General features: G+C 45.7%; 1 protein-coding gene across 5 annotated transcripts in view; it reads right to left on the bottom strand.

Annotated features, from left to right (window-relative positions):
* The window catches only part of recql5 (RecQ helicase-like 5), a 117,434-nt gene that overhangs the window by 23,763 nt on the left and 73,996 nt on the right, over nucleotides 1-19,675 (bottom strand). For 4 of the 5 annotated variants that reach the window (XM_085963251.1, XM_085963252.1, XM_085963250.1 and 1 more), the window contains 4 exons: nucleotides 14,115-14,342; nucleotides 7,613-7,712; nucleotides 7,224-7,260; nucleotides 1,886-1,944 (listed from right to left, as the gene is read on the bottom strand). In XM_085963251.1, coding sequence (XP_085819377.1) covers nucleotides 1,886-1,944; nucleotides 7,224-7,260; nucleotides 7,613-7,712; nucleotides 14,115-14,342 — 424 coding nt within the window. The remainder of the gene's footprint in view (nucleotides 1-1,885; nucleotides 1,945-7,223; nucleotides 7,261-7,612; nucleotides 7,713-14,114; nucleotides 14,343-19,675) is intronic. The other variant, XM_085963253.1, reaches the window with a different exon arrangement.

Genomic DNA, 19,675 nt, shown 5'->3' with positions numbered 1-19,675 from the left:
GACTGAAAGCTGATAAATCCCCAGGGCCTGATAATCTGCATCCCAGAGTACTAAAAGAGGTAGCCATGGAAATAGTGGATGCATTGGTTGTCATCTTCCAAAATTCTATAGATTATGGAACAGTTCCTGCAGATTGGAGGGTGGCAAATGTAACCCCACTATTTAAAGAGAGAGAAAACAGGGAACTACAGACTGGTTAGCCTAACATCAGTAGTAGGGAAAACGCTAGAGTCTATTATAAAGGATGTGATAACAGGACACTTAGAAAATATCAACGGGATTAGACAAAGTCAACATGGATTTATGAAAGGGAAATCATGTTTGACAAACCTACTGGAGTTTTTTGAGGATGTAACTGGTAGAATAGACAAGGGAGAACCAGTGGATGTGGTGTATTTGTATTTTCAGAAGGCCTTTGATAAAGTCCCACATAAGAGATTAGTGTGCAAAATTAAAGCACATGGGATTGGGGGTAATATACTGGCATGGATTGAAAATTGGTTAACAGACAGGAAACAAAGAGTAGGAATAAATGGGTCTTTTTCAGGGTGGCAGGCGGTGACTAGTGGGGTACCGCAGGGATCAGTGCTTGGGCCCCAGCTATTCACAATATACATCAATGATTTGGATGAGGGAACCAAATGTAATATTTCCAAGTTTGCTGACGACACGAAACTAGGTGAGATTGTGAATTGTGAGGAGGATGCAAAGAGGCTTCAAGACGATTTAGACAAGTTGAGTGAGTGGGCAAATACATGGCAGATGCAGTATAACGTGGATAAATGTGAAGTTATCCACTTCGGTAGGAAAAACAAAGGTAGAGTATTATTTAAATGGTGATAGATTGGGCAATGCTGATGTACAAAGGGACCTGGGTGTCCTTGTACACCAGTCACTGAAAGCAAACATGCAGGTGCAGCAAGCAGTTAGGAAGGCAAATGGCATGTTGGCCTTCATTGCAAGAGGATTTGAGTACAGGAGCAAGGATGTCTTACTACAGTTATACAAGGCCTTGGTGAGACCACACCTGGAGTACTGTGCAGTTTTGGTCTCCTTACCCAAGAAAGGATATACTTACCATAGAGGGAGTGCAGTGAAGGTTCACCAGACTGATTCCTGGGATGGCAGGACTGTCTTATGAGTAGAGATTGGTCGACTAGGCCTGTATTCACTAGAGTTTAGAAGAATGAGAGGGGATCTCATTGAAACGTATAAAATTCTGACAGGGCTAGACAGACTGGATGCAGGGAGGATGTTTCCCCTGGTTGGGGGGTCGAGAACGAGGGGTCACAGTCTCAGGATACGGGGTAGAACATTTAGGACTGAGATGAGGAGAATTTTCTTCACTCAGAGGGTGGTGAACCAGTGGAATCTTCTACCACAGAAGGCTGTGGAGGCCAAGTCACTGACTATAAGGAGATAGATAGATTTCTAGACACAAAAGGCATCAAGGGGTATGGGGAGAGAGCGGGAATATGGTATTGAGATAGAGGATCAGCCATGATCATATTGAATGGCGGAGCAGGCTCGAAGGGCCGAATGGCCTACTCTTGTTCCTATTTTTTTCTATGTTTCTAAATGGTTAGACAAGATCAACCGGGAACAACCGATGAGTTTCCAACTTTCCGGCTGCAAACGTGTGCACAGTATAACAAAGAAAAGGTTTTAACGAAGTACACAACAGTCCATGCTGCACTGCACAATGGACATCACCTGCTGGTTTAAACAGTTGATAAGCTAATTCCCACCGTACATCCCTGCATATATACAGTGGTACAAAAAATAATTCAATATATTATTCATTAATGTATAGTAGTTCAAATACTACTTCAATCTCCTACTTATTACCACTTAGGAGGCTGTTTACTGGAATTCTACTCCTTACCTTGACAGAGAGCTTGGGTATTTTCCGATTGGCTGCATCTCGGAGGGGGCAGTCAGGATCTTAACAGAAAAAAACGCAGAATATAACATTAACTTTCACATTCACTTCTCCCTCTAGCTGAATGAGCAGCGAGCTCTCGACATCACAACCATAGATTCAGAAGTTTATAGTATAGGAGGAAGACATTCAGCCCGTCTTGCCTGTACCAGCTCTCTGAAAGAGCCATCAATTTAGTCTCCTTCCCCTGCCCTTGCCCCATCAATCTTCCTGTCACATTTGGGATCGTTTGCCCATTTTCCACAGAAAAGATTTGGAAAAAGAGTTACTTTAAATATTGCTTTAAAGAATAGTGTATTCATGTAAATTAGGCGATAGGTAGTGACGTAATAAAACTCGCTATGCACTTGGTTTGAGTATAAAGCAAGGCTTTAATCAACTTGTTTCAGAAGATGGAGGTCTAGTTCCTGTTTACAAAATGTCCTGGGAAAGCTGGGCCCACGCCCTAGTATTTATACTCCTTGGATGGCGCCACCAGTTGGCCGTCCTGTGTTATTTCATGAGTCTTTCTTCATGGATCATAAGATTCTTAACAGGTAGTTAAGGTGCTAATGAGTTTGATGTTTCCTCATGGACTGTGGATAATTTGCAGTTGGGTAATCAATATGCGGTTGACTGGTCTTCCTTTCCTGGCGGTGAGCAGCGAGAGATAAAAGACGGAAACAGACACATGCGGCAAAGGCTTTTGAAACAGAAAAGTTGCAAAAGCAGTTAGGTTTGTTCAAGAGAAAGATGAGAGAGCTTTGAGAGAGCCCGGGAGGTTACAGATGATTGAGGTCAGTTAGAAGCCAGAATGTTTATGTCAAGCAAGACTAATATGGGAAAGCATGACTCGTTCTTTATTTTAACTACGCAAAGATAAGTTGTACAGATTAAATTAAGCAAGTCCGATCATACTGCTCTTCCGTATATTCAGTTTACTGTGAAATAAAGCTGCTCAACAATTCATATCTGGCCTCATTTAACCAAGTGTTTGTCCAGTCTACCTTTGATGAACTACCCATACAAATGACATGAATATCCGGTTCCGATCACAAGCGGATACTACTGTACAAGTAGTCAACTCCCGTAAAAGTAAGATGTTCAGACTGCCTACAAGAGCAGCTGATGTCACTGAACCGGAGAAGGTATCTACGGCAGACTCGAATTTATAACCCTCTCCAATATACCTAGAGCCGCTCATCCCTGGTGTCATCCTAGTGACCCCCTTTTCCATGGCCTTGACATCCTTCCTAAAGTGAAGACAAGCAAAACTCAACACAATATTCTAACTGCAGTTAAACCAACGATTTGTATTGGTTTAACATTACCTCTCTGCTTCTGTACTCAATGCCACTATTTATAAACCAAGGATCCATATGTTGTTTTCTTTTAAAGGTTTGATCATCTGAACCTTTAACTTTCTCTGCTCATTTTGAAGTGTCATCATTTAAATGTATATTTCCTCCTCTTATTCTTTCTGCCAAAACACAGCATCTCGCTTGTCTCCACGTCAAATTCTCTCGGATTTCTGTCCCATCGACTAACCTGTCTATATCCTCCTGAAGTCGCTTACATCCTCTTCAGTTAACCATTCTCCCTATTTCTGCCTCATCGGCAAAGGCTGATATTTTGCTTGCTATGTCCAAGTCCCTATTAGTTTTATATAAATTATACACTAGCCGATTACTTGTGGCAGGGCACTCGGAGTCAAGAGTTTGAATATTTCAGATCAAGCAAGGTTAGAGGGTGGGGAATAATGGAGCCATTGTGAGGGTGTGGAGGGGGGAGAAAGGGGGAGGAGCGAAGGGGGAGGGGACAGAGTGGGGGGGAGAAGGGGGGGAACAGGACAAGGAGGGGGAAGGGGGGAGGGGGAAGGGGGGAGGGGGAAGGGGGAAGGGGGGAGGGGGAAGGGGGGCGTAAAATGGAGAGGGGGAGCGGGGGAGATATACTCTAGTTTTGTAACTAATATATTATCTTACATTACAACAGTGACTGCACTTCATTGGATGTAAATCACTTTGGGACGCCCCGAGGTTGTGAAAGGCGCAATATAAATTCAAGTCATTCTTTTTATTTCGCCAAAGAACCATCAAATTTGCCAGTCACAACTTGCCTATTGCATATCCGCGCTGCTGCACTTAATTAACCCATATCTTTCTCAAGAGCATTAATTTTACCCAGTACCATTATGGCTTTTTGAACCACTGCCAGAGTTAGAGTAACTGGCCTCTAATTAACTGGTTTAGCTCTTCCTTTCTTAAGTATTATATTGGCAACTTTCCAATTCTCTGGCACAAGTTCCACATCCAAGGATGTTTGAAAGATTGTGATCACAGACTATGCAACTTGCTCTCCGACTTCCCCCACCATTCTTTGATGCACGCTATCAGGGCCTTGTGCCTTTTTCACTTCTGATTTCTACCAGTTTTACCAGTACTACCTCCTTATCTATAGCTGTCCTATCTAATTGTTCCGTTTCCTTCTCTTTACACCATTTCATTCCATTACCATACTCTGCTGTGCAAACCAGGGCACGGTACTCATTTATGTCTCTGCCATTCCTTTAATCCCCACAATACTTCCTTTCCATCCCTAACCAATCATAACCTTTTCCTTAACTCTTAGGGGGCTAAATACAGCTGTTTTGCGCCTCCCGTCCGGGGTGCAAATCAACTAGCGCCTGGGCAAGGCGCCACTAATGACAGCGCTAACCCTTGGCACTGTGCGGCGCTGACGTCATCGCTGTGCACAGCACCCCGGCTGTAATATTGGGTGGCGCCGCCCGACTTACCGCCAGACGCTATATCCGCCGGGGTCAGGGGGGGGGCCTATCTACGGCTGGGGCGGCAGCGGGCGGCCATTTTTGTTGCTGGCCGCCTGCCAGCACCTGCCCCCGCTGCTGTCCCCAGCCCCCTGAAGCCCCCCCATGGGGTGCCGGCTGCTCTCCGTGAGCCCGGAACTTCGAGGGCTGGGCTCGTTTGTTGGCACTCTTGATCCCTGTGGTCCAGCTGGACGCCGGGACGCGCTGCGCCAGGCCCCTCCCCTTTAATAAGGGGAGGAAGGCCTGCAGTACTGCGGCACGTGGTACCGCGATATTGGCTTGAAGCACCCCAAGAGGGACATGGGACGCTTCCAGTAGTGCCCCTCTTCCTTCTCGGGGCGCTACCTGGGAAAATCAGCCGCGGGGTCGTTAACTTTTTCGGGGCGCTAAAATTAGCTCCCCAGTGAAGGTAGCGCCCCAAAGGGCATCTCCTGTTTAAACATTTCCCATTCTTTGTCCACTGTCTGATCTGGCAGCTTTTCTTCCCAATTAATCTGCGCTAGTTCCCTTTTTATCTCACTGAAAAGTACCTTTTTTCCCAGTCAAGTACCTGTACCTTTGACCGTTTACCCGCTCAAATGTTTAGATTATATTATGGCTGCTGTTTTCTAGATGTTAATATAGATGTCAAGTGTATTAACAGTTAACGTACACGTGGTCAATGTGATTTCCTGGACTGGTTTCGATCGCCTGAAGGGGTCGGAGAGGGATTTTCCATAGTTCACCCTCCCCTTATTGGCCCTGTTTTTTTTCCCCCATGATCTTTTTGCCTCTCCATGATTACACGGCTGTTGGGGGCGGGGGGGGGGGGCAGGGATTGGAGGGGGATGTGGATGTGGAAGTACCGAGTTATGATGTTTGGAGCATCGTGAGTGTGGGGCAGGTTTGATAGACGAGTTGGTCTTTTCACGCCCGTCGATTTCGTATGTTCTTATTGCTGCAGAATGGAATATTGATCCATTCGTTTGACCCAGGGTTTTGATGTTGCCCTACTCTTACATTACCGACTTACCTCACTTAATTTCCTAGCGCCTCCTCCTTCCTTGTTGGGCTATTGCATTTGAACTGGACATCAGAACATGGGTGCACAAGTCACGTATGTGTGACGTGGCTACAAAACTTCTTCAACAATCTCAATCAAATTAAAGGAGTTTGGGGCAATCTCAATCCTGTGGGTCAACATACACAAATCCACCATGCCGAATGGCTCGCAGCTTAATACCCTCAGAGATACCACAGGATAGCTTGTATAGAAAATGTCTCACTGTTGCATTCGGAGTGCTCGCTGATTGAAATGCTGTACCTTAGGTAGGAATACTTGATAGGGCAGTATAGAGTGAGCTTTATTCTGTATCTAACTCATACGATACCGGACATGAAACTGCTTGATGGGACAGTGTGGAGTGAGCTTTACTCTGCAGCTAACCACTGCTAAGGGGGCAATGTAGGGCAAGCTTTACTAGGCCTTAGAGAGGGTGCAAAGGAGATCGACTACAATGGTACCAGGGATGCGGGACTTCAGTTACGTAGAGAGACTAGAGAAGCTGGGGTTATACTCCTTAGAGCAGAGATGGTTAAGGGGAGATTTAATAGAGGTGTTCAAAATCGTGAAGGGTTTTGATAGAGTAAATAAGAAGAAACTGTTTCCAGTGGCAGAAGGGTCAGTAACCAGAGGACACAAATTTAAAGTAATTGGCAAAAGAACCAGAGGGGACATGAGGGAAAAAAAAATATGCATCATGTTGTTGTGATCTGAAATGCGCTGCCTGAAAGGGTGCTGGAAGCAGATTCAATAGTAACTTTCAAAAGGGAATTGGGTAAATAGTTGAAGGGGAAATGTTTGCAGGGCTATGGGACTAATTAAATAGCTCTTTCAAAGAGCCAACATAGGCACGATGGGCCGAATGGCAGCCTCCTGTGCTGTATGATTTTATGCATGTAACCTGTGCTGAGACTGTTTTGATACTGACCCTGGGGCAAAATGTGGATCAATATTCCATTCTGCAGCAAACACATGGGGTGGTTGAGGAGAATAGCATAGATGCATTTAAGGGGAAGCTAGATACTGTAAGTATATGAGGAAAAAAAGAATAGAAGGATACACTGATAGGGTTAGATGAAGTAGGGTAGGAGGAGGCTCGTCTGGAGCATAAATATCAGCACAGACCAGTTGGGCCGAATGGCCTGTTTCTGTAAATTCTATGCAACAGAAATTCTCAAAATTTAACTCAGAAGAGTTTTGCATTCAGGAATTCTTTTCCTTGGTCACATTATATCAGAGAATAGAATATCGGCTTCCACACAGGTAGCTTCATGCGACAGTGCTTAGCTGCAGTCCTTGTACTGGTAGCATCACAACACTAAGGGTGGGGCCCTCAAACACGGTGAGCAAGGCTCCAGAATTTCTTTTACATTGAAAACATATGAAACACATTAGTGTAACTTGCATGTAAACGTTCAACAAACTCTGATACTCACCTGGTGGTGCAAATTTATCCTTTACAGGCTCTCCATTCTATGGGAAAGAGAGAGAAAGACATTAGGAGACACCTTGCACAGGAAGCACGGAAACTAGAGAATCTGATCGCACCACTTGCCACTGTGACCATGCCCTTTTCAGCCAAGAGGCTGAGATACGAGTTAGTGATGGAAACAGTCGCTGATTGGAAGTTGTGTTTCTGGTTATAAAGCTTCCCAGCAACACAGCCCAGGCAAACACTGCCGTAGTTTGCTCAAAGGAGAACTGAAGAGTCTAATGCTTACCCAGTCCCATGTAACACCAATTGAAGGCTTTGTTACTAAGAGCCACCGAATTGGTCAAAGTACTCACATGATCTTAAATCAGTTCACTCCCGCATCAACATTACCTTCCGCAGCTTCATCTGCTCCTGGAAAAAACCATTCCATTCCTTCTTTCTGGACTCATTGTCTCCATCTGATTCATTGCCATCATCTTCATTACCATATCTGAAAGAGAGAGTAGAATCAGCTAAAAGACAGTTTGAGCTGGTCAAATATCAAATAATCCAGTCTCCATCAACTTGCGACAGGCCATTGCACACAATGTTACTGTTTGTGTCAGTCCACAGCCTGTCTGTAAACCCATGCTGGTGTGTTCTGCCAAAATTGATGAAAGTGATATGCAGATTTATTTGATACTGTGGAACTATAACGAGGGGTCACAGTCTCAGGATACAGGGTAGGACACTTAGGACTGAGATGAGGAGAAATTTCTTCACGCAGAGGGCGGTGAACCTGTGGAATTCTCTACCACAGAGGGCTGTGGAAGCCAAGTCACTGAATATATTTCAGAAGGAGATAGATAGATTTCTAGTCACAAAAGGCATCAAGGGGTATGGGGAGAGAGCGGGAATATGGTATTGAGACAAAGGATCAGCCATGATCATATTGAATGGCGGCGCAGGCTCGATGGGCCGAATGGCCGACTCCTGCTCCTATTTTTCCATGTTTCTATGAACTCTAATTTCTTCCTCCTATAATCTTCAGGCTTTTAAAACCCAAGCTTGGTGTCACCTGATCATTTCTTCCCAATTTACTTTTAGTGTCTCTTTTACTGTTCTCCACCTTGTTGTTAGTGTCAGCTGTGGCTCAGTGGGTAGCACTCTCGCGTCTGAGTCAGAAGGTTGTCAGTTCAAGTCCCACTCCAGAGACTTGAGCACAAAAATCTAGGCTAAAACTCCAGTGCGGTGCTGAGGGAGTGCGGCACTGTCAGAGGTGCAGTCCTTCAGATGAGATTTTAAACTGAGGCGCCCCGACCCCCCCCACCGTCTGCCCTCTCAGGTGGATGTAAAAGAGCCCATGGCACCATTTCGAAGGGGAGCAGGGGAGTTATCCCCAGTGTCCTGGCCAATATTTATCATAACAGAAACAGATTATCTGGTCATTTTCACATTGCTGTTTGTGGGAGCTTGCTGTGTGCAAACTGGCTGCTGCATTTCCTACATTACAACAGTGATTACACTTCAAAAGTAAAGCGCTTTGGGATGTCCGGTGGTCGTGAAAGGCGCTATATAAATGCAGGTCTTTCTTTTCTTTCAATCCTGCACTGGGACCTTGGTCTTTCACCAAGGAAAAGTAAAACAAAAACATACAATGTCACACCGAGACACGCGCAGCTCAGTCAAGCAGTATATCAGGGTGGTCAGATATAGATTGCTTCATTAGTCTGGGACTTATAACAATTTCATTAACAACCTACACCATCTCTTCTAAACGATTAACTGCTACACTTCCACTGCTGAATTGAAGGAGACAAACACCAGGCATCAGATTGCCGTTGCTTTTGTCCCTTTAATCCAAAAGCACGTTTCACCTGGTGGAGCGGCTCATGATGAAAGCCTGCCTCTGAACAGCACTCCGACTTGGCTCCACACAATTACTTTGTTAAATACCAGCATTTAATAACCACTTACCACTGTCCCAGAATTTCAAACAGAACTGTTTCTTCCATGAGCCTGAGCATTAACAGTACTGTTTAGCATTGTAACTCCGAGCTTGCTTACTATACTGGTGAGTGGGGCGTGCGATAGTGAATGTAATGCCGATTGGTTACCATGCCTGCTGTTAACTACACATGATCCGCTGACCAGCACATTGAGCATACCAACAGTTACAACGTTGTAATGTTAAACTAACTTTAAACAGTATTTTTACATGTTCAGACTGTGGACTGAATAAGCTGTTGAGCAGAATGGTGGCATAGTGGTTAGCACTGTTGCCTCACAGCGCCAGGGACCCGGGTTCGAATCCGGCCTCGGGCGACTGTCTGTGTGGAGTTTGCACATTCTCCCTGTGTTTGCGTGGGTTTCCTCCGGGTGCTCCGGTTTCCTCCCACAGTCCAAAGATGTGCGGGTTAGGTTGATTGGCTATGATAAAATTGACCCTTAGTGTTAGGGGGATTAAATACGTGGGGTTACGGGGATAGGGGTGGGATATGTGTTGGTGTAGGGGTTACGGGGTTACGGGGATCGGGTGGGATATGTGTCGGTGCAGGCTCGATGGGCCGAAATGGCCTCTATCTGCACTGTGGGGTTTCTGTGATTCTGTGATTCTGTGAATGCATGTTAATGCAACTCCCCTCGATTTCTATACATCCAACACCATACTCTCCAAATATTGAATAAGTTGTAAATGTTCAAGCTGCAATTTTTTGAACTCACTGTAGACAGGCACCTGGCTCAAAATATTACGGTTTATAATAATAATCAGATATAATGTGCAGGTGGCAATGTTACTGAATGTACAGTAACCAGCTGGCTTTACATTCCACAACTCGTTTCCAGCTGACAGGTTTGTTAAATCTGCTATTTAATTCCTTGCACTGGTTATGAGGTAGCATTTATTTTCCAGTCGTCATGTCCATCAGCTCTCAAAGGGAACGTTTTTCTGTCAGCTAGGTGTAAAGTCAAGTTAGACAGTCAGAATTGAGCAGAATTTCTCATTAACCATTGATTTGAAACCCAAAGCAAAAATCGTGTTTTTGCAATAAATCAATGACAATTGTGTTTCAGAGTTTGGTCGTGCAGCTCAGCTCCACAGTGCGATCAGTCAGAATGAGCACTTTTAGCAGATGGCTCTCCCAATACGAGCCTGGCAACATCTCATAGAAACATAGAAGATAGGAGCAGGAGTAGGCCATTCGCCCCTCGAGCCTGTTCCGCCATTCAATGAGACCATGGCTGATCATCCAAATTCAGTACCCTGTCCCTGCCTTCTCTCCATATCCCTTGATCCCTTTAGCCTTGAGAAATATATCTAACTCTTTCTTGAATATATTTAATGAATTGGCCTCAACTGTCTTCTGTGGCAGAGAATTCCACAGGTTCACCACTCTCTGGGTGAAGAAATTCCTCCTCATTTCAGTCCTAAATGGCTTACCCCTTACCCTTAGACGCTGACCCCTGGTTCTGGACTCCCCGGCCACCGGGAACATCCTTCCTGCATCTAGTCTGTCTAGTCCTGTTAGAATTTTATAAGTTTCAATGAGATCCCCTCTCATTCTTCTAAACTCTAGCGAATATAAGCCTAATCGACCCAATCTCTCTTCATATGTCATTCCTGCCATCCCAGGTATCAGTCTGGTGAATCTTCGCTGCACTCCCTCCATGGCAAGAACATCCTTCCTCAGATAAGGCGACCAAAACTGCACACAATACTCAAGGTGTGGTCTCACCAAGGCCATGTACAACTGCAGCAAGACATCCTTGCTCCTGTACTCGAATACTCTCGCTATGAAGGCCAACAGACCATTTGCCTTCTTAGCCCCCTGCTGCACCTGCATGCTTACCTTCAGCGGCTGGTGCACAAGGACACCCAGGTCTCGTTGCACTTCCCCTTCTCCCAATCTATTGCTGTTCAGATAATAATCTGTCCTCCTGTTTTTGCCACCAAAGTGGATAACCTCGCATTTATCCACATTATACTGCATCTGCCATGCATCTGCCCAATCACCCAACCTGTCCAAATCATACTGGAGTTTCTCTGCATCCTCCTCACAGCACACACGCCCACCCAGCTTTGTGTCGTCTGCAAACTTGGAGATATTACATCTAGTTCCCTCATTTAGATCATTGATATATATTGTGAATAGTTGGGGTCCTAGCACCGATCCCTGCGGTACCCCACTAGTCACTGCCTGCCACTCAGAAAAAGACCCATTTATTCCAACTCTTTGCTTCCTGTCTGCCAACCAGTTCTCTATCCAAGTCAGTACTTTACCCCCAATCCCACGTGCTTTAACTTTGCACGCCAATCTCTTATGAGGGACCTTATCGAAAGCCTTATGAAAGTCCAAATACACCACATCCACTGATTCTCCCTTATCTATCCTACCAATTACATCCTCAAAAAAATTCCAGTAGATTAGTCAAGCATGATTTACCTTTTGTAAATCCATGTTGACTTTGTCCGATCCTGTCACTGTTTTCCAAGTGCTCTGCTATTACATCTTTTATAATGGACTCGTAGAAACATAGAAGATAGGAGCAGGAGTAGGCCATTCGGCCCTTCGAGCCTGCTCCGCCATTCAACGAGATCATGGCTGATCATCCAAACCCTAGCACCCGGTCCCTACACCGACAGCCATCCCACCCAAGCCCTATCCCCGTAACCCCACGTATTTAATCCCCCCTAACACTAAGGGCCAATTTATATCATGGCCAATCAGCCTAACCCGCACATCTTTGGACTGTGGGAGGAAACTGGAGCACCCGGAGGAAACCCACGCAAACACAGGGAGAATGTGCAAACTCCACACAGACAGTCACCCGAGGCCGGATTTGAACCCGGGTCCCTGGCGCTGTGAGGCAACAGTGCTAACCACTATGCCACCGTGCTGACTCTAGCATTTTCCCCACTACCGATGTCAGGCTTACCGGTCTATAATCCCCCGTTTTCTCTCTACCACCTTTTTTAAATAGTGGGGTTACATTAGCTACCCTCCAATCCATGGGAACTATTCCAGAGTCTATAGAATTTTGGAAGATGACCAGCAATGCATCTACTATTTCTAGGGCCACTTCCTTAAGAACCCAAGATGTAGATTATCAGGCCCTGGGGATTTATCGGCCTTCAATCCCGTCAATTTCCCTAACACCATTTCCCTACAAATACTGATTTCATTCAATTCCTCCCTCTCATTAGACCCTATGTTCCCCGACATCTCTGGAAGGTTATTTGTGTCCTCCTTTGTGAAGACAGAACCAAAGTTGGTCTGCCATTTCTTTGTTCCTCATTATAAATTCCCTTGATTCTGACTACAAGGGACCTACGCTTGACTTCACCAATCTTTTTCTCTTCACATATCTGTAGAAGCTTTTACTGTCAGTTTTATGTTCCCTGCAAGCTTACTCTCATATTCTATTTTCCCCCTCTTAATTAATCCCTTTGTCCTCCTTTGCTGAATCCTAAACTGCTCCCAATCCTCAGGTTTGCTGCTTTTTCTGACCAATTCATATGTCCTCTCCTTGGATCTTATGCTATCCCTAATTTCCCTCGTTAGCCACGGTTGAGTCACCTTTTTTGTTTTATTTTTATGCCAAGCAGGGATGAACAAATTCTGTAGTTCATCCATGCGATCTTTAAATGTTTGCCATTGCCTATCCACCACCAACCCTTTAAGTAACATTCCCCAATCCATCCTAGCCAACTCGTGCCTCATACCATCGTAGTTTCCTTTATTTAAATTCAGGACCCTAGTCTCTGAGTCAACAACTTCACTCTCCATCTTAATGAAGAATTCTATCATATTATGATCGCTCCTCCCCAAGGGGCCTCGCACAACAACATTATAAATTAATCCTTTCTCATCATTACATAATACCCAGTCTAAGATGGCCTGATCTCTAGTTGGTTCCTCGACATATTGGTCCAGGAAACCATCCCGTATACACTCCAGGAATTCCTCCTCCACAGTATTGTTACTAATTTGGTTAGCCCAATCTATATGTAGATTAAAGTCACCCATGATAACTGCTGTGCCCTTATTGCACGCGTCTCTAATTTCCCGTTTAATGTCATCCCCAACCTCAGCATTACTGTTTGGGGGTCTGTATACAACTCCCACTAACGTTTTCTGCCCCTTGGTATTTCTCAGCTCTACCCATACAGATTCCACATCATCAGAGCTAATATCCTTCCTTACTATTGTGTTAATCTCCTCTTTAACCAGCAATGCTACCCCAACTCCTTTTCGCCTGTCCTTCCTGAATATTGAATACCCCTGGATGTTGAATTCCCAGCCTTGGTCACCCTGGAGCCATGTCTCCGTAATTCCAATTACATCATATACGTTTACATCTATTTGCGCAACTAATTCATCCACCTTATTACGAATGCACCTCGCATTAAGACACAGCCTTCAGGCTCGTTTTTTTAACACTCTTAGTCCTTTTAGAATTATTATTTACTGTAGCCCTATTTGATTTACACCCTTGATTTCTCTGCATTCCACTTTTGCTTTTCTCCTTCCTGTCTTTTGTTTCTATCCTTGCTTCCCTTTCCTCTGTCTCCCTGCACAGGTTCCCAACTCCCTGCCATTTTAGTTTAAACCCTCCCCAACAGCACTAGCAAACACTTCCCCAGGACGTCGGTCCCGGTCCCACCCAGGTGCAAACCGTCCAGTTTGTACTGGTCCCACCTCCCCCAGAACCGGTTCCAATGTCCCAGGAATTTGAATCCCTCCCCTTTGCACCATTCCTCTAGCCACGTATTCATCTGAAATATTCTTCTAGCTCTAATGAGTTACCCTGCCTCTTTTCCTACAACGTTCAATCCATTTGTCAACAACGCATACACTACCTGTACATCACTTGCAAATATTGACGATAAATCTTACCACAATGAACCTACCTTTCAAAACCATAGCCCTTCCTTCCCCCCTCATACAGGTCACGGATGTACCCATATGGCCCCTGGGCTGCTAGTTTTTCGACAGATGCCTGGGCCTTGCTGATGTCAAGTCTCTGAAGGGAATCCAGCTGTTTCATTACAATCTCCGGGTTCTTGCAGTGATCGCATGCCCGATTGCAGCCTGGCACCTCATCTCCAAAATACTTCGCAATGGATGCATGTCGACACCTGATACAAAATGACAAGAGTCAGATCCTGCAGCTTCAAAACCAGGGCATAACAGCACCCTGTAACATGCTATGATGAACACCCATCTGACAAACAGCGACATTTACCCCACATACACGACAACCAACATGGAGGACATACACCATGTAGTTTTCTTCTATATGTTTTTGGTTCAAAATGTGAAATCCCTCTGTTTTGTCCTGAGTTCTTCTGGTTATGCACTGACTCCAGCAATGTTTCTCCCAATGGTGCACAAACAAGACCCAGTGACAGCCCTTCTTCCGATTCTCCCCCACCCTGTATAAGTCTTCCACTCAGCAAGTCTCCACAAAAGCATGACTCAGACTAGTAATGCACCGGAGGAGGAGGAGGCTGACACTCGGGTTCACTTTAGGTTTTACTGGATTAACCAACCCAGAGAGAGCCAGTCACCAACAGGATATCAACATATATATGCCAGTTATCTAGCATGCAAGTTACAAGAGTCACAGGGCAGGACCCTGCTATGCGTTGTACAATAGGAAAATAAAGCATTGAAACAACAATAAAGCATTTAGACCATCTTCAATCCACTCTAGCAGAGACTTTACCCCAAACTATTTAATCTTTTAGTTCTGCAGACATTTTCCTCTAACCTCTTTCACCTGCATCAAGCAAAACTCCAGAAACCTAGCCAACCTCAGAACCTGCATTATATATCCACGTTTGCCTTCCTAGGCATGATATTTCTGTGGTGTGCATTCAAACCCTCACTCCCACTCCTAACCAGATATTCATCCAGCTTTGCACTGAGGTTTATTAACACAGTGTTAGCTACTTTACAAGAGGTTCTTTTCCATATAACCACCAGCCACAGGGGTTGATGAAAATATACCAGGCTCAAACATGGATGCAGGAGATTACCACACAGATACACCAGGCTCATACACAGGTACAGGTTACCAACCAGATATACCAGGCTCACATGGGTACAGGAGATTAACAACAACTTGCATTTACATAGCACCTTTAGCGTAGAACATCCCAAGGCGTTTCACAAGAGCGTTATCAATCAAAATTTGACACCAAGCCACAAAAGGAGATATTAGGACAGATGACCAAAAGCTTTGTCAAAGAGGTAGGTTTTAAGAAGCATTTTAAAGTAGGTGAATGAGGTAGAGGACGGAGAGGTTTAGGAAGGGAATTCCAGAGTTTAGGGCTTAGGCAGCTGAAAGCACTACCAATATGGTGGAGCAATTAAAATCAAGGATGTGCAAGGTGGCAGAATTGGAGGAGCGCAGAGATCTCAAAGGCTTATAGGGCTGGAGGAGGTTACAGAGATAGGGAGGGGCAAGGCCATGGAGGGATTTGAAAACAAGGATGAAAATTTTTTAATTGAGGCATTGCCGGACCGGGAGCCAATGTAGGTCAGCGAGCACAGGGGGTGATGGGTGAACGGGACTGGGTGTGAGTTAGGACACGGGGCAGCGAGCACGGGGTGATGGGTGAACGGGACTGGGTGTGAGTTAGGACACGGGGCAGTGAGCACAGGGGGTGAGGGGTGAACGGGACTGGGTGTGAGTTAGGACACGGGGCAGTGAGCACAGGGGGTGATGGGTGAACGGGACTGGGTGCGAGTTAGGACACGGGGCAGTGAGCACAGGGGGTGATGGCTGAACGGGACTTGGTGCGAGTTAGGACACGGGGCAGTGAGCACAGGGGGTGATGGGTGAACGGGACTGGGTGTGAGTTAGGACACGGGGCAGTGAGCACAGGGGGTGATGGGTGAACGGGACCGGGTGTGAGTTAGGACACGGGGCAGTGAGCACAGGGGGTGATGGGTGAACGGGACTGGGTGTGAGTTAGGACACGGGGCAGTGAGCACAGGGGGTGATGGGTGAACGGGACTGGGTGTGAGTTAGGACACGGGGCAGTGAGCACAGGGGGCGATGGGTGAACGGGACTGGGTGCTAGTTAGGACACGGGGCAGTGAGCACAGGGGGTGATGGGTGAACGGGACTTGGTGCGAGTTAGGACACGGGGCAGTGAGCACAGGTGGTGCTGGGTGAACGGGACTCGGTGCGAGTTAAGGTATGGGCAGCCGAGTTTTGGATGAGCACAAGTTTATGTAGGGTTTCAACTCTCACTCCATTATTTAGGAAGGAAAGGGAGGGAGATTCCCTTTAACTACAGGCCCATCAGTATAGCATCAGTTGTGGGGAAGTTACTGGAATCTATTATCAGGGACAGAGTGACTGAGCACTTGGACAAGTATGAACTGATCAAAGACTTGTGATGAGTAGGTTACGTCTGACTAATCGAATTGAATTTTTTTTAAATTTTTATAAAAGAGGTCACTAGCATGGTGGATAAGGGAGTATATCTATGGATGTTGCCTATACAGACTACTAGAAGGCATTTGACAAGGTCCCACACAAGAGATTGTTACCAAAAGTAAAAGCACATGGGATTGGAGGTAACCTTGTGACATGGGTTGGAAATTGGTTGGGGGGTAAGAGACAGAGAGTAGGGATAAAGCAAACATTTTCTGATTGGCAGGACGTGACAACTGGTATAACAACAGAAAATGCTGGGAAAACTCAGCAGGCCAGGCAACATCCGTGGAGAGAAAATAGAGTCGACGTTTCAGGTCAAACCCTTTTTCAAAACTGGAAAGGAAATGAAATCGATCGAAAGGCAGGGCTGGGAGAGAACAAAAGAAGTGAAGAGACATTAAGAGGTATTCAAAACGAGACGAGATGGTGATCGGAGTAGTGGAGACAAAAGACGGCTCCAGATTAGGTGTGAAATGCTCTGGCAGAATGAGAGACAGCTGCCATGTGGGAGAGGGAAAAAAAAAGAGGGGGGGGGGGGGGGAAAAAGGCCAAAACAAAGATGTGGATAAAATAAGCAAAAATGTAATGGGGGCCGAGGTTATGATCTGAAATTGTTGAACTCGATGTTGAGTCCAGAAGGCTGTAAAGTGCCTAATCGGAAGATGAGGTGCTGTTCCTCGAGCTTACGCTGGGTTTCCGTGGAACAATGCAAGAGTCCGAGGACGGTGAGGTCTGAGTGGGAATGGAGCGGTGAATTAAAGTGACAGGCGACCGGAAGCTCGGGGTCACCCTTACGGACTGAACGGAGGTGTTCCGCAAAGCGGTCACCCAATCTGCGTTTGGTCTCCCCAATGGTGTTCCCCAGGAATCTGTTCTGGGGCCTCAGCTTAATGACTTGGATTAAGGAAGAGAGCGTCGTGTATCCAAGTTTGCAAGTGACACTAAGTTAGGAGGCACAATAAGTTGTGTAGATGAGAGCAGGAAGTTATTAAAGGGTCATAGACGGACTAAGTGAGTGAGCTAAACGGTGGCAAATGGAGTTCAATGCAGGAAGTGCAAAGTCACCCACTTGGGATCAGAGAAAGACAAATCAGGGAATTTTCTTAATAGAGGATAGAGCAGATGAATGCGTGGCTGAAGAGTTGGTGCAGGAGGGAAGGCTTTAGTTTCCTGGATCACTGGGTCTGATTCTGGGGAAGGTGGGACTTGTACAAGTCGGACAGGTTGCACCTGAACCAGAACGGGACAAATATCCTTGCGGGGAGGTTTGCTAGCACTGTTCGGGGGGGTTTAAACTAACTTGGCAGGGGGATGGGATACAGAGTGGAGCTATAATAGGGGCTGATGTACAGCCAAATATAGAGGAAAAAACAAGTCAGACTGGAAGACAGAGCAAATATGTAACGGCACAAGGGAGTAGGGCGAGGCTGAATGGCATTTATTTTAATGCAAGGAGTCTTGCGAATAAGGTGGATGAACTGAAGTTGTTGATGAACACATGGGAGTATGATATTGTTGCTATCACGGAGACATGGTTGAGGGAGGGGCAAGACTGGCAACTCAATATTCCGGGGTATAGAATCTTCAGGCGAGACAGAGGGGAGGGTAAAAGAGGGGGTGTCGCAATATTAATTAAGGAGTCAATTACTGCTCTAAGGAGGGATGATATATTAACAGGTTCCTCTAATGAGACCATATGGGTTGAACTTAAAAACAAAAAGGGGGCAAGCACTTTGCTGGGAGTGTACTATAGGCCCCCAAACAGTCAGGGGGAGATAGAGGAACAGATATGTAGGCAAATCTCAGAGAAGTGTGCAAATAATAGGGTAATTGTAGTGGGGGATTTCAACTGCCCCAATATTAACTGGGATAGTCAGAGTGTGAAAGGCTTAGAGGGTGCAGAATTCTTAAAGTGCATCCAGGAGAGCTTTTGAGCCAGCATGTAGAAAGTCCTACAAGAGAGGGGGCGGTACTGGACCTAATTCTAGGGAATGTGGCCGGGCAAGTGGTGGAAGTGTCAGTAGGTGAGCACTTTGGTGACAGTGACCATAATTCGGTGAGATTTAAGGTAGTCATGGAAAAGGACAAGGATGGACCGGAAATAAAGGTTCTAAATTGGGGGAAGGCCGATTTTAATATGATGAGGCAGGATCTGGCCAATGTGGACTGGGATCAGCTACTTGAAGGAAAATCCACATCGGAGCAATGGGAGTCTTTCAGAAAAGAAATTGAGAGAGTACAATGGCAACATGTTCCCGTAAAGGTCAAGGGTGGGACCAACAAGCCCAGGGAACCTTGGATGTCAAGGGATATACGAGAATGGATTAGGAAAAAAAGGGGGGCTTTTGGCAGATACAAAGGACTAAAGACAGAGGAAGCCCTAGAGGAGTATAAAAAGTACAGGGGGATACTTAAAAAAAGAAATTAGGAGAGCGAGGAGGGGCCATGAAATAACACTGGCGAGCAATATAAAGGAAAATCCTAAGGTGTTTTATAAGTATATTAAGGGCAAGAGGATAACTAGGGAAAGAGTAGGGCCCATTAGGGACCAAAGTGGCAAGCTGTGTGTAGAGCCAGAAGATGTAGGTGGGGTTTTAAATGAATTTTTTGCATCTGTGTTCACTATGGAGAAGGACGATGTGGACATAGAAATCGGGCAGGGGGACTGTGATATACTTGAACATATTAGCATCGAGAAGGAGGAGGTACTAGCGGTTTTAGCAGGCTTAAAAGTGGATAAATCCCCAGGCCCGGACGAGATGTATCCCAGGCTGCTGTGTGAGGCAAAGGAGGAGATTGCAGGGGCTCTGACACAAATTTTCAGAACCTCTCTGGCCACAGGGGATGTGCCAGAGGACTGGAGAACAGCTAATGTAGTACCATTGTTCAAGAAGGGTAGTAGGGATAAACCAGGGAATTACAGGCCAGTGAGCCTAACATCAGTGGTAGGGAAATTATTGGAAAAAATTCTGAGGGACAAAATTGGTCTCCACTTGGAGAGGCAAGGATTAATTAGGG

Source organism: Somniosus microcephalus, chromosome 21 (assembly GCF_052327205.1).
Source record: "Somniosus microcephalus isolate GS21.2 chromosome 21, FLI_Smic_1.0, whole genome shotgun sequence".
Classification (NCBI taxonomy): domain Eukaryota; kingdom Metazoa; phylum Chordata; class Chondrichthyes; order Squaliformes; family Somniosidae; genus Somniosus; species Somniosus microcephalus.
Note: the sequence above shows the minus strand (reverse complement) of the source record. Positions and strands in the feature narration are given on the sequence as shown.